The sequence below is a fragment of the Lotus japonicus genome, chromosome 1 (genome assembly GCF_012489685.1).
Source record: "Lotus japonicus ecotype B-129 chromosome 1, LjGifu_v1.2".
NCBI lineage: Eukaryota > Viridiplantae > Streptophyta > Magnoliopsida > Fabales > Fabaceae > Lotus > Lotus japonicus.
The window spans coordinates 97,192,464-97,207,110 of record NC_080041.1 but is presented as its reverse complement, the minus strand read 5'-3'; the positions used below and the strand labels follow the sequence as shown (position 1 = coordinate 97,207,110).

General features: G+C 35.5%; 1 protein-coding gene and 1 long non-coding RNA gene across 2 annotated transcripts; both read right to left on the bottom strand.

The window, feature by feature from the left end:
• Positions 1–2,433: 2,433 nt before the first annotated feature.
• Positions 2,434–5,308, bottom strand: LOC130728158 (uncharacterized). The gene is made up of 3 exons (XR_009015584.1): positions 4,110–5,308; positions 3,689–3,806; positions 2,434–2,714 (listed from the first exon to the last, which is right to left on the bottom strand). It is a non-coding gene; the product is annotated as an uncharacterized LOC130728158 (long non-coding RNA).
• A 3,301-nt stretch (positions 5,309–8,609) lies between these two features.
• LOC130732296 (cytochrome P450 76T24-like) lies at positions 8,610–13,599 on the bottom strand. The gene is made up of 2 exons (XM_057584375.1): positions 12,703–13,599; positions 8,610–9,398 (listed from the first exon to the last, which is right to left on the bottom strand). The coding sequence occupies exons 1-2, from the start codon at positions 13,597–13,599 to the stop codon at positions 8,784–8,786; spliced, it is 1,512 nt and encodes a 503-aa protein (XP_057440358.1). The 3' UTR covers positions 8,610–8,783.
• Positions 13,600–14,647: the final 1,048 nt, after the last annotated feature.

Sequence of the window (14,647 nt, the reverse complement as noted above, 5' to 3'; positions counted from 1 at the left end):
ATTTTAAATAATAATAAAAAATACACATCATCTCATTAATTGACGTGGAATGCCACATAAGGGGGGTTGCCGGAGCTATGGTGGCCGTAGGGACGGGTTGATATTGTTTTTCAAAGTTTGAGGATGGTTTTCAGATAATTTTCCGGCGAGGGACGGTTTTCAAAACTCGCTCAAAGTACAGGGACGGTTATAGTTTTTAACCCTTTTAATAATGCTAATCCAAACACTCACTACATGTGAAAATTCAAAGAATTGTTATTAACAATTCTTAATTGTGAGACTAGTTAAGGGCAGCGTGCAATGCTTCATCGGTGAAATCCATGTGGGCTGGAAAAACAAAAACAAAGTTAGAATATGGCGAGTAAAATGAAAAGAAAAGGAGAGACAATGCGGTTAAGTATCTGCCTAGAAATTTGTTTGTCGCCTCGTATTTAGCAACGTTCAAGAGAACCACATTGTCAAGCATGTTGAATTTGGCGAGGAAGGCGGTGACTTTCTTATCTTCATGGGTAAGAGAATTGATGACCCGGATTTTGTCCTACTTTTTAGGGTTTTTCCTTGCTTCTTTTGAGTCTTTTTGTAGAGTCTTATGTAGTGTTTCATGCATTTTTACTTTTATTTGTGCATTTGCATTAGTTTAGTAATTTTGTAGTTTTATAGGGACCTTTCTTGCATTTTAAGTAAGTTTAGGACTTGCATGTGTTTTCCACTCAATGTGAGGATTATTGTGCTATTAACCTCTTGAGTTTCTAGATATTTCTCTCTAGCTTTTGTCCAAAGTAATCAGATGGTAACTACTGAAGAAGGAAGGCCAAGGAGCATGGAGAATTGATGGAAGCATTCAAAGGGGGTTACAAAAAAGATAAAAATTCATTTCAGCGAGCAGCTGGCGCTCAAGCGCCAGCCTTCCAGATGGTGGGCTGCTGGCTTCTGCCTAGGGAGCGCTTAGGCGCCCCAGGGCAGCGCTTAAGCGCCCCAACTCGACTCTTTTGCCTATAAATAGGTTTTTAGTGGTTTTCTTTTAAAATTTTGGATATCTATTCCATTTTTACAAAAGTTCAGAGGTAGAGGAGCATCTAGGTGATTGAGAGAAGGCATCCAAGCTTGTAATTCAGGTTCTTAGCACTTGGCTAATCTCTCTTCTATTGCTTTGGTTTTCTTTGTAATACTTTTTATATTTGAGTTATAATCTTAAGTTATTTCCCACATGTTCTTCTTCTTCCCTTGAATCTCATTTTCTGAATTTCAATCTAAGCTTGTATGCATGCTTGCTTTATGCTTTTCTATAATTGGAACTGAAGTTTGTTATAGATTAGGGAACCGATTTGAGATTACCTCTTCTGTCTTGACTACTATGAATATAGGAAGGGTTGAGGTTTGTTGGCCTGAACTTTATAATCTTTATGCTTCAAACAAATGTTTAAGTACACAAGGAATTGAGCTTATCTTTTGGTTTGAAAAAATTATCTATGCGAGACATCGATAGGTAGTTGCGTAGGCTATAACATCAAGGATAGATTCATGAGTTCATGTGCTTAGAATGATGTGCTTGAATTGACTAGTTGAACAAGAACCCAAAACATGTTATTTTCTGAATTGTCTTTTTATTTTCCTTTTTCCTTATTACTACTTCGACATATCTCTTTTTCAATAAAACAAACCTTCATACTCAAGGCTTGAACTGAATTCATTCACTGACAATTCATGTGGTTCGATAATTAAAACCGGGTGGATTCGTACACTTGCGGATTTCCCACCAAGAATCATCGGAAACCTCAATCACTCCCACGAGGTTTTCAGTCCAGTAAAATGGAAATCGGGTGGTCCCATCTTTATGAGTGAAGAGATCGGAGTAATCCCGGTGCACGATCAATCTAAAAAACCTTCGGGCGAAGGCATTCTTGGTGTTGCTCTTGAAAAGAGTGCAGCGTCGGCGGCCGGGCCTCGCCTTTATGGACACCTAACCCGAATTCAGCAAGGACTTGCGATCAACGTCATAGAAGTAGAAGAAGTGGGTGATAGAGGGAATCAAGCAAATGGCGCCGCACACAATTTCAAAGCATCACATGAATGCCCAAGCATCAGGATGTAATTGGACGAGGACAGCGTTGATGTAGTTGATGACTTCACAGTAGAAAGGGGAAAAAGGGAATTTGATGCCTAAGTCAGTGAAGAGAAAGTCATAAACATGGAAAAAGTGGGCGGCAGGATCATTAGGAATTCTACGAAAGAAAGGGAACCCGTCCTCTTTACACCCGATGACGCGCAATTGCTTGTCATACTCGCCGTGGCAAAACCCTTTAACTTTTTCATACAATGGTGTAACGCCCCAATTTATCACTGAGGAGTCACATTAGTTACCTAACAAAATCTAAGGACTATTTCGTAATCCTAAGAAAATACAATATATTTTTTTTTCCTTTTCGAAACAACTGAACTTAATTGAATACATAACACAGACTTTATTCAACAACCCGTTCCCGACATATAATAATAGTGTCATACAATATCGTAAGCAGGTTTCCAAAATAAGTACGCTCACTGGAACAGTGGCAGAGATAAAGTTTAAACAACAGAGTTTTCAGATGGGGAAGGAAACTCAGACATAGTCCACCAAAAGGAAGAAGCAACTGCTTCATCCACCTTTACACGACCGCCCACGGTCACAGTCTCCAACTCGATCGGCTAAGCTTCAGCGGAAGGCTCTCCATCGCCTAATAGCGTTAAGCGCCCAAACAACAAGTAGCAAATAGAAATGGTTAACTCCATGCAAATACCATGTATGAAAGAGAAAATCATGCTATTCAAATTTAATTACCTATCATGGTAAATGAACTAGCAACATAACTAAACTCGTATATCAACAACTTAACATATGACATCAAATCAGATATCAAAAACCACAACAATATAATATCAATAAACCAATAACCAAAATCCAACAACATAGGGTCAAGTGTTAGTTCCCTATAATGCAACTATATGCTGCTACCAAAATGGATCGATCAATAGTGTCTCTCAAGACAGGACAGAGCGGGAAACAGACTCCCCTGAACTATCACCAAATAGCGCCCATAAAAGACGGGACAGACGGAGAACGAACCCCCTAAATGCCACTTAATAACGCCCATGAAAGACGGGACAGTCCTGTAAAATATCCACTCCACTGCCACTTAATAACGCCCATGAAAGACGGGACAGTCACGTGGGACAATCACCACCACACTGCCACTTTAGGACATCCCGAAAGATGGGACGATCACGTGGGACAATCACCACTACACCGCCACTTTATAACGCCTTAAAAGACGGGACAATCACCACCACATTGTCACTTCAAGACCAAGCCCTATATGCCAAGTCAATCAACCACAATGCCCAAACCAATGATTTATTCGGAGTAACCACATGTTATTCCTATTATCAACGAACATAAATCAACTCAATTCAATGACAGAAACCAGTAAACGGTCGAAGCCTCTCAGAAAACGGAGACACACGTCTCAATAAGTTTACTCGGCCGAAGCCTTCAGAAAACATTTGGCACAAGCCTCAGAAATAGTCAACATAAGCAAGCATAATAATCATAATCATCTGCCAATCAATATAAACATCTTCATCTCAAACACAGGCAGTGCGATAAAAGCATGCAAGACTCAAAGACGCTCTAAAACTGAGTTACCCTTACCTTAGCCAATTTTCTTCCTAAACGGTGACTTCATTTCGATCACATCTTTGTTTTCCCGCGTCGTCTTGCTTCCTTTTATTATTTGGCTTCGTCGCCAAGCGCTCCCGTCATTCGTACCCTTCATAAGTACACTTAACGAAATTACTAACTAAGTTAACCCACTAACTCAAGGTCTTAACTACGACTTTAGACAATTGACCAGAAGCACACGCAATTTAAACGACTCTTTCTCAGTCAACAGTTACAACAAAATAATAGAGTACATATCTCTTTTGAAATTTAAATCATTTTGTAAAGCAAATCGCAACTTCTCCCTAATCAACTGTTAAACTTCAATTTTCACAATAGCAATAAAAATATTTATTTTTCTTTAAAACTTGCTTACTCGAGGCTAAAACATATACAAGAGTTGAAGGCTTACGAAAATAAAGTTTCGGAAACTTGTCGGCGAAGGGTCGTTAGAGAAAGTTGCGGCTCACGGGGTTGACGGAGGGATTGTCGCCGAAGACACAAAGGAAGGTTGTTCCTTCACCCTTTCGCGGCCAGGAACTCAACAGCGCTGTCCATTTCCCCAAAGAGTCGACGGTTTGCCCAGAAAGTTCAGCCGAAGGTCGACGGTGGTCGTCGGGGTCGTCGAATAAAATAACCCAAATATGAAATTGAAAATAGTGGTTTGCTCTCCTCACGGCAAGAATCGTAGCAGTATCCTCCGTTTTTCCATCGGTCGCCGGAGTTGACCGGAAAGAGCTCCCGAAGGCGGCAGCAGCGGCGGTCGACGGCGGCGGAACGACGATCCGGAATATGGGTTTTGTTGTGGACGCCGCAAGGGTTCCAACGGTACTAACCTCGGTGTGAGCGGAGGTCCGAGTACACCGGAATCGACGGCCGAAGTTGACGATGTCGGCGGCGTCGGCGATGTCGTTCTCCTCTGTTCTTCGTCTTGCTTCCTCTGTTTTTGTTCATGGAGCTTCGCCATGGTGTTCTCGGCTGGAAGGTGGTGGTTGTTGTGACCAGCGGTGGTGATGGCTAACGTTGGTGGCCTTCACGTGAGAGGAAGGAGTGTTGGCGGCTTGCTCATGAAGGCAGGAGGCATGGTTGTGCGTGTTGTAGGTGTGGCCGTCCATGGTGGTTGGAGAAGTGACCTTTGCTGGAGCTTGTATGCGTGGTGGTTGTGGCACTCGGCCATGAGAAAAGAGGAGTGGCCATGGAGGTGGTTGGCTTCCATGGTTGTTTCATGGTGGAAGATAAGAAGCATGGTGATGGGGATGGAGTTGTGTAGCTGCTGCAAGTGAATGGAGAAGAAGATGATGGTTGAGGTGCTGCCATGGTGGTTCGTCCATGGTGAGAGGAAGGAGAACATGGTGTTGGTGTTGGTGCTGCAACTTGGGAGAAATAAGGAGGAGGAGAAAAGAAGAAGAAAATATTGGTGATGATGGGAGAAGAAATCGTGAGTGGGAGAAACAGAGAGCAGCGTGAGGATACATATTTTGTGAGGTGAATGGAGATAAAATTGATATATGTTGGTGGTGGTGTTTGCTGCACAAAAGAAAGAAAAATGAAAAGAAAGGAGAAGAAGACATAATATATATAGAAGAAGAAGTAGGAAATGGGTCTGCAGAAGAAGAAGAAGGAAGGGAAAATGAAAAGTGTAATGAGAGAGAGATGTCGACAGAGTGAGGATAGGAACGGATTGGTGGAGGGATAAGGATGGATAGATATTTAGGAAAGATATTTTGTAAATTGGTATAAATTGATTTAGACACTAAATGATTTAACTCATAGAATTAAGAAAAAAATATAAAGATGATATATTACTATATCAAAAATTATGAGGAACTCTATGAAATGATGAAATATAAATTTGAATCACTTTGAGCAAAATAAAATGATTCATAAACTAAGAAATAAGTAGAAACTGAGCTAAAGAATAACTGTGAGACAATTAGAACAAATATGACGTCGTCATATTATGCGTATAAGCTAAGTATAAATTATAAGAAAATGACAATAGTACTTATCATCATTTGAGAGAAAAGACAATTGTCATATAGCTCACGGAGCGTTGAATTGAGTTTATTGAATAAAACAAAAGTTATGGCTTATTAAAAATAAGAAGACTAATGATATTATTTCTATTTTCAATGAAACTATAGAAAATAAAATATCTTGAAATTAATTATCATTTAAATGATTTCCTTGATTCATAATTAAAATCGAGTCAGGAAAATAACTTAAAAATAATAGATTATAAACACTCAATTAATTAATATAATGAAATTAAATAAATAAACTAGTCATTTATTTCGGGGTCTTACAAATGGCATCATGGCGCTTGATTCTTCAGTATTTCTCCTAAGGTTCTAGATGAAGGGGGAGGGGGCGATACAAAGGTCCCGCCGCCGAAGGTTGACGCATGGTTAGATTCCGACACGAAATTACCACATTGGTGTTATTTTCAAGATTATTAGACTCCATTGAGATCGGAATTGCAGAGAGAAAAGTGTAAAGAAAGGATAAAATGGAAAACACAAGACAAACACAAAAGGTGGAAGGAAAGGGGACTCACCGGAGGAGACGGTGTTTCGGGGCTAAAGGGAGAAGAAAACTCAAAAGCAGGGAGCACTGGCACGAAGGGAGATAAGAGATTTTGGAGCAAGGGATGGAGGAGCAAAAGTCTCAGCAGTAAAAGTGGTAAATGAAGTTATGGAGGGGTTTTTATAGCCAAAAGAAAAACCTTTGGTATGGGGCGCGTCGCCTGGACGCGCACGTCGTTTGAATTAAGGGGGGAAATTGAAACACCTAATGATTATAACCTTGGGAAGATGCGAAGCTTTTAATGACTTGATTCGATATTGATGTGACGGTTTAGTGCGAGTGTGACATTCGCCAGGGGACGGGAAACGATGAGGCACGTGGCTTGGCCGGAAATGGGAAGAACAGCTGGCGTGCCAGGCCAAAAGCTGTTAAAGGTATACCAAAACCATGAAAAAATTTGAATTATTGCTAACTTGAATTGTTGTGTTTCTGGCGAAATGTCAGAGATTAGGTAAAATGAAAAACAAAGACAAAAGGCGTGCAAACAAATTAATGAGGTAATACGGCGAGCAACGAAGTACAATAGATAAAGAAGATAGGCGAGCAAAGTGTGATTCCCTTGGCGGAGAAGCTATTGTAACTTGAAACTTGGGAATAGTTTCTGCACGTTTGTCGAAACTGCCAACCGAGGAACGTCGTAGCAAGTGGAAAATAGCAAAGGGAAATCTGCTTGAGGAATCTCCAATGCAATGATAGAGGCGAGCAAGTTTCTAAAGACACACTGCGCTCTTATACTTCAAGCTCAGTGTCTTGTGGACTGGGTGAAAGACGTTTACCTAGTGGCGATTGACTAGGAATTGAAAAGAATCGACGATCAAGGCATTTTAAAGACACACTGCGCTCTCATACTTTAAGCTCGATGTCTTGTGGACTGAGCGAGATCCCCATCCCCTAGAGGGACTCGCCCAGGGGCAGTAAAGATCAAGTGGAATGGAACCTGCTAGGGGTGAGGAAAAAGACTTAGGAAGATTAGGGACACCCCTAGGGAGAATGTCGGGGGCGATCTGGACTTGTAAGAGAGTTGGACTGAGTGTATTAAGGCCCAACTAGCCCCATTTGTGACAGAATTAGGGCTCCGTGATCTCTCTATAAGAGGGGACTTTATAATCATTGTAAAAGACTTTTTGACATTTGATCTGAAGGATTAGGTTATTACCTCACCCTTGCTCTGCTAGGGTTTGGAGCCTATAGCCTTCTTGAATGTTCATTCCAGAACCGTTCCAATGCTTGGTTGCAATAGGATTAACAAAGAGGTGCCTCATTGAAGGTTCTCATAACACAGACAGAAAATGAGTGAGGATTCATGGACTGGAAAATAAAAACAACCTCATCAATTCTTCACAAAATCAGAACAAGATAACAAATTACCATATTAGGCTGAGATGTGCCAAAATTGATATTTGAGGAAAAAAGAAATGCAAACAAAAGACGAGCTCTCAACAACCCAAACAAGTAGGGGGAAGAGGATCACTAAACGTGTACAGAAATACAGTAATTAGTGGCGTTTTAATTACCATTAATGAGGTGCTACCAAAAACATGATTTATTTGTAGTGTTAATTTGACTCTACCAAAGTGTTTCCAAGGCCTATCCTTCTTCCTAGCTAATATCTGATCTATATATCTAGCACCATTTTATCTTTAGATCATGAACTTTCTCTATGAATTAGAATGATTTCTCATTTGCAGATTAATGTGTTCTAATATTTTCTTTGCATTGTCTTCTTCGCTATATCTGTCCTTATTTATTTAACTGTTAATTTATTCATATTCGTGTTCCACCACAAATTTTTATAAAACATATCGATAGTTACCGGAGTGTGAACCGTGGTAGGTTCTTGTAGTTTTTGTGAGAGTTTTCAACTGTTGCAACACATCCAAAGACCAAAATCCTTAGGCCATGCATCTTGTGGCGGTTTTAGGACTCCTGTAAAACCTCTTTCCCACAAACAGATTCCCTGCTACTTATTGAACTGCCAATATTGTTGTTACTTTTAACCGTCACCAGGAACATGTATAATGTATTGTTGTCCTGAAGACGGTGGCAAAAATAATTTGAACTTGTTTCATTCTTTACATTATCTTATTCCTTTCATTTATTTTAAGAAATTGTCTAACTTTATTACTTCTTTCTAGGCATTCAAGTTTTATTTTACTTTTGAAGTTTGATACCATAAACCTAAATTCAGATCCTTGGATCTCAAGCATTTCTCAAAGTAAAAATCACGACAAACAGTATGGGTCAAGTCAAACCTGTAACTGTACTATATATAGAGAAAATTTGAAATAACATGTTTTTATTTAAATTACTATATGGTGACATCACAAATTATAATAGAGAAAAATGAATTTGCTACATAAGTAGATAAATATAATTCCACCCTTCATTACTTAATAGGAGTAAGTAACACATGCAACTACTGCATTTCACCCTCACACATATCTATTCCTAAATAGACATCCACATAAAATGCAACAACATTACTCTTATATGTAATTAACTATTGCTTGATTGAAATAGCTTGAACTCGAAGAGCTTGGGCCTTCTTTAAGGATAATCCAGCAAAACGCTCCTCCATATTTATGTGTTCAGGTGTCAATCCATCAGCTAACTTCCAATCAAAGTAGTGCAAAAAAGATGCCAACAATAAATGCACTGACCTATAAGCTAATGGCAATCCAGGACACATCCTTTTTCCTGCCCCAAAGGGTATAAGCTCAAAATTGTGACCCTTAAAATCAATTTTACAATCCAAAAATCTTTCAGGCACAAACATATTTGGATTTTCCCAAATGATTGGATCTCGCCCCATGGCCCATAGGTTGACTAAGATTTGTGCATCTTTTGGCACTAGGAAGCCAGATATGCTGACATCTTCATCACACTTGCGTGGTACCAGAAATGGAGCTGGTGGATGCAAGCGTAAAGTTTCCTTTACAACTGCTTGTAAATAAGGCAACTTTAATATGTGTGATTCTACAAGTGTTGCATCCTCACCAATTGCTTGACGCAACTCATCTTTTGTTTTTTCTAATTTATCAGGGTTACGCAATAGCTCTGACATTGCCCATTCAACTGTGACGACTGTTGTATCGATCCCAGCAATAAATAAATCCTATAATAGCATGTATTTTTTGTAATTTCTAAGAAGACATCATACATGGCAAGAAAAGTAAGAACTTTATAACTTATTAAAGGCAATTATTGGAAAAGGAAAATGATATGTAGATATCAGTATAATGCAATCATCCAATCTTCGATATATATATGTGTGTGTAAAGCTCACTTGAGTTTTTACATTAAATACATATTGTGGTTATCATTTAATGATTCTTCTTAATAATTCTATTTTTATATTTTTATCAAGTAATTATTGATTATCATAGAGTAATTTTCCTATTTAAATACAGATATGATCATAAATAAATTAAATTATAATATATATAAAATATTATTCATATCATGTAGTATATTATAAAAAATTAATAGAATAATTCAAATAAATTTATTTATCAAAATATTATCATTTTGAAATTTTTGGTTAGTAATTATTATAATTTTGATTAAAAATATGTTTTTAGTAGTAATATTTAATATGATTTTACATAAATATGGACATATTGCACTAACTTCCCCTGAGATTTATCATGGTTGCAATCACCTATAATAGGCAAGAAAAAATAGTATCCAATAAAGTGTTTAATGAACTTTCTAAATGCAAAATATATTTGACATACCTACAATTTTTCTTAATTGATAAAAAATAAAAATTATTCCTAACCAACTTCCACTTTTGCATATTTTTATCTTTATAGTCATAGTAGAGGAGCTTATGAAGTTTTTTAACTAAGTCTTTAAATTTGTGTTAGTTTACTATGTTCTACTTGAGTGCGATGAAAGTCAAAGCTCTCTCATAGAGTGCGGTTCTTAACGATCAAATCTTAGGGGTTAAAAAGTTAATTTTAACCACTATGATAAATATACATCAGGTAGAACGATTTGTGTTTGTAAATTGCGCTTATGAATTTTTCACAATTTTTTACTATCTACAAAACTGTAAAAGTATATATTGAATAAGATAAATTATTATTTTAATCCATTTATCAACTAATTACATTAAAAAACAAATTCTATTACAAACTGTATATTAACAAATTAAATGCTCATTATACAATAAATAATATAGTTTTTTATATGCATATGACTAAGAATATTTTTCAGAATTAAACTTTCTATACTACCACAGCTCCCATAAAATTTCAACCACAAACATTGCTTTCAAGGCCAAAACTTGAAAGTAAGAGAGAGAAACACCATTTATAAAAATATTTTTTTATATAGAAAATTTTACACAAAACACAGACCAAATTATTCAACTCTAATTATATATTTTCCTCCTTTTACTTATTATAGAGAGTGTACTACTATGTAAACATATAATCACGAAATGAATTGAAAATTAGTTTTATTAAGCAAACATAAAATATTTGTTTTAATATACTAAAAATTTAGTTTAAAATAGATCTTTTATTGAACTATATCAATGTAATTACATTTTATATATTTATCTTATTTTTAATTATCTACTACACAATACGTTTCTTATATTATTACATATATTATTTATGCCAAGATAGATTTAACACATAACTTAAAAACCAACCCGTGCAACGCACGAGTTTAATTTCTAGTACATATGTTAAGGAGACTTGAGTTTAGTTGCACTCCTTTATATTAAATGCATTAAATTATAAAACATTTCCTTTGTATTAGTATCTAAAATAATAAAACAAAAAACTAAATATAATTTTCTAAGTAATAATCTATTCAACAACCTACTAAAATGTAATAGTCACTTTGAACCTTTGTATTAACATTTTCCTTAAATTAAATTAAAATATTAAAATTGAATAAAATTGCCTAAGTCATTAGCTATTCAACTACCTACTAAAATGTAAAACTCAATTTAAATTTTGTTATAAATACATCAAAAATTAAAAAATTTCCTTTGTATTATATACATTAAACTAAAAACTGATCAATACAATTTTCAAATCAATAAGTTATTCAACTACCAACTAATTTTTATATTTGTTGTATAATGTAAAACAAAACATGACAAAAGGCTTTAGGACATAACACTTAATTCTCCAAAAATGAGTGAAATAAGACACTCCAATAAAAGAAAATTACACTGACGTTTATCGACCAAAAAGTTACACTTATAAAAGTACCCATAATTTACATGTGAACAATTTTAGTTATATAATAATAAAAGAATATTAGAAATGAGTTATGTAAATAAATATATTAATAAATGATTTAAAGTATATTTGTAGATGTTTTATTCACCTTAAGTAATGTCCCGGGTTCGAATCGTGTACATATATGTAAACGAGACTTGGACTATAGCATTAAATACAATATAGTAGAAATGAAGACCACCCTATTCACCTTCATGAAAAAAAATTAAACTCATGGCTTTTCATTTTTCATAGTACTTACTCACTATCCTTCATGATAAAAAATCAAATCTGCCTACATAAACAAATTAACATCAAGAATGAAAATTAAATAATAGTAATAAAATATTAATTATTATAAATAATCTAGACAAAATATTTTTAAAATTTTCGAAATAAGGTATTTATATATTATTTGAAATAAAATAAAATATATTTTCTGATCTATTATATATGAATGAAAATGACTTGAGAAGACATAATAAAGGAAATTAATTACAAAAAAACTATATAAATTTAAATTCTGTAACTAACTTTTTGCGCTATTTAAATTTTTTCAGACAAAGCTATTAAATTTATAATTTAGTATAATTTTAAAATTTTAATTTGTTTTTTATAAAAAACACACAAATTATGTTATTATTATGACTCATTTGATGATATTAAAAATTTATTATTTAATATAAAATATTTCAAACTTGCATAATTATTTTTCATACAAACAAATAAATGACTTATTAAAGTTTTTAAAATTAACTTAATATTAATTATTAAATTTTAGTATGTATTTTTATACACACAAAAAACTCTAAATTGTCTCAAGATAATTATTTTTTATTTTATAATACTTATAATAAAAATTATTTAAATATTCATATAAAGTATAATATTTTTTATATAATGTTGAAAAATATTGTAAAAAACCCGTACAACGCTCGAATATTATATCTAGTAGATATCTAAAGTGAGAAAGAAGAGATGAGAGAGAAGTTATTGATGCAATTATATGTAAGATGAGAGAAATAGAGGAAAATAAAATGAGGTTGTCTAAATGACCCATGATAAAGTTTGGGTTAAATAACTCATCATCTAATCACATTGGAGATAGGTGAGTTTGGGTGTCTTAAAATTTTGAATGTTCACGTATTATTAGCGATCGGAAAACTAAGTACTAACCATAAATAGATGTAACATCTCTTCGCGGCTCAGCTGAGAACTACCTCCAACATTGCTAAGAAGTGAATCTAACACATCATTGGCCACCTCGAATCCGGAATCAGTTTTTGAAACTCTTGAGCACATTCTTTCTTCAATAATTGCATCAATAATTTTACGCAACTTGATGAAAGAAATGGACATCCTAGCATGAAAACCTTGAGGGTCAAGTGGACCAAGAATGGGAAAAAAGTCTACAACGTTTGGCCTTCCAGCATCTTCCATTGCACCCGTAATAATGTTCTTAAACTCTTGAGACTTCTCATCAGATGCAGAGTGAGACAAATCCAAAGAGAAGAAAGTGTTTGAAAATGAATTAAGTACAGGCGTGAAAACAGCCTCACCAAGACTCAAAACCTCACATTTCAAGCTTTTGTCCTTTACATAATCCAATAATTCTTGTAGCTTTTGTTGACGGACAACTTTTGTGGAGTCAAGCATTTTTGGGGAAAATATTTTTGTGGCACAAGCTCTTCTTTGGTTCCTCCACTGAGCTGTTGGGGGAAGCCAGGTGATTGCAAATTTGTGATGGTCATATATTTGAACAGCATGTGGAGTTATCCTGCTAGAAAATGCTTGGCTATTCTCTTGCAGCACTTGTTTGGCTAATTGTGGAGAAGAGATGACTATGGTGGTTATGGAGCCTAGTTTCAATGTCATGATGGGTCCATAAATTTTGGAGAGTTTGGAGAGTGCTATGGGTGGATTCCTACCAAGTTCTAAAATGTTTCCAATTATTGGAAGGGGGCGTGGCCCTGGTGGAAGATTGGAAGAACTTTTGGTTTGATTGTACAAACATCTAAAGATGAAGAAAGTTAGAGTGCTTGCACTGACTAAGACAATGAGTAGCAGATCCATGGCTGATTGTTATTTCTATCCCTCTGATCGAAGAAACAGATATATACATAGCCTATATATAAATATATTTGGAGATAAGGTGGAATTGAACCGATATTTTTTCATGCAGACAATATGTACGCTACCGCGCGTCTAATTTTTAGATGTCTATCCATGGACTAAGATCTTCTCTTTTCAATGGGTGTAATTTCCTTTCCTGTCCCAATCAATATAATTATGGCACGTGAACTAAAAAATCCATGGGCATTTCATTTGTAAACTATTTATGTGAGTAGTTTTTAATTGACATTATATAATTCTATTGGTGAGACATAGAATGAGACACTTTTGGAGCAGATAATAGAGTCTTAATCCTTTACCCATCTATCTATCTATATATCTATATTAATTCTGAAGCGCGAGAGTGATATTCACATCTCATTGTTTTTCAATTACTAAAATTCGCCACCTCAGATTTTAATGTGACTGTCAAGCTATGTTACTCTACTGCTTCAGCTTCTTAATTTTCACCCTTTCTAATTCAAAGATTATCATTTGCAAATATTCTTTACAGTACATGAACAGTAGCTGAACTTTAGAGGCTCAATTCTGTTGTAGAATTTCTAGAGTTGAAAATTATTACACTATTATTACAGCACTAAATGGGCAGTTACCATGGCACTACAATTGCATGTGATTTGTAGAATATCATGGGAATGTTACAGTCATCATCACTAAAAATTTGAAAGTTGAAACTCAAGCCAAAATATATAGGATTTGAAGCAAGTGTGCGCCTAAAAGTTGTAATGGTAGTGAAGGCTGTAACGCCCCAGCAAAATTGAATCAGTTTTGGCATGGGAACAACCGAAGACAGCAAGTGATATCAGAAGTTTTGTTGGGCTTGCTGGCTACTATCGGCGTTTCGTGAAGGATTACGCCAAGTTGACTGCACCGTTGACTCATTTGACAAAGAAGGATCAACCGTTTGCGTGGACGGAGAAGTGTGAGGCTAGCTTCCAAGAAATGAAGAAGCGGTTGACCACCGCACCTGTACTAGCTTTGCCAAAGG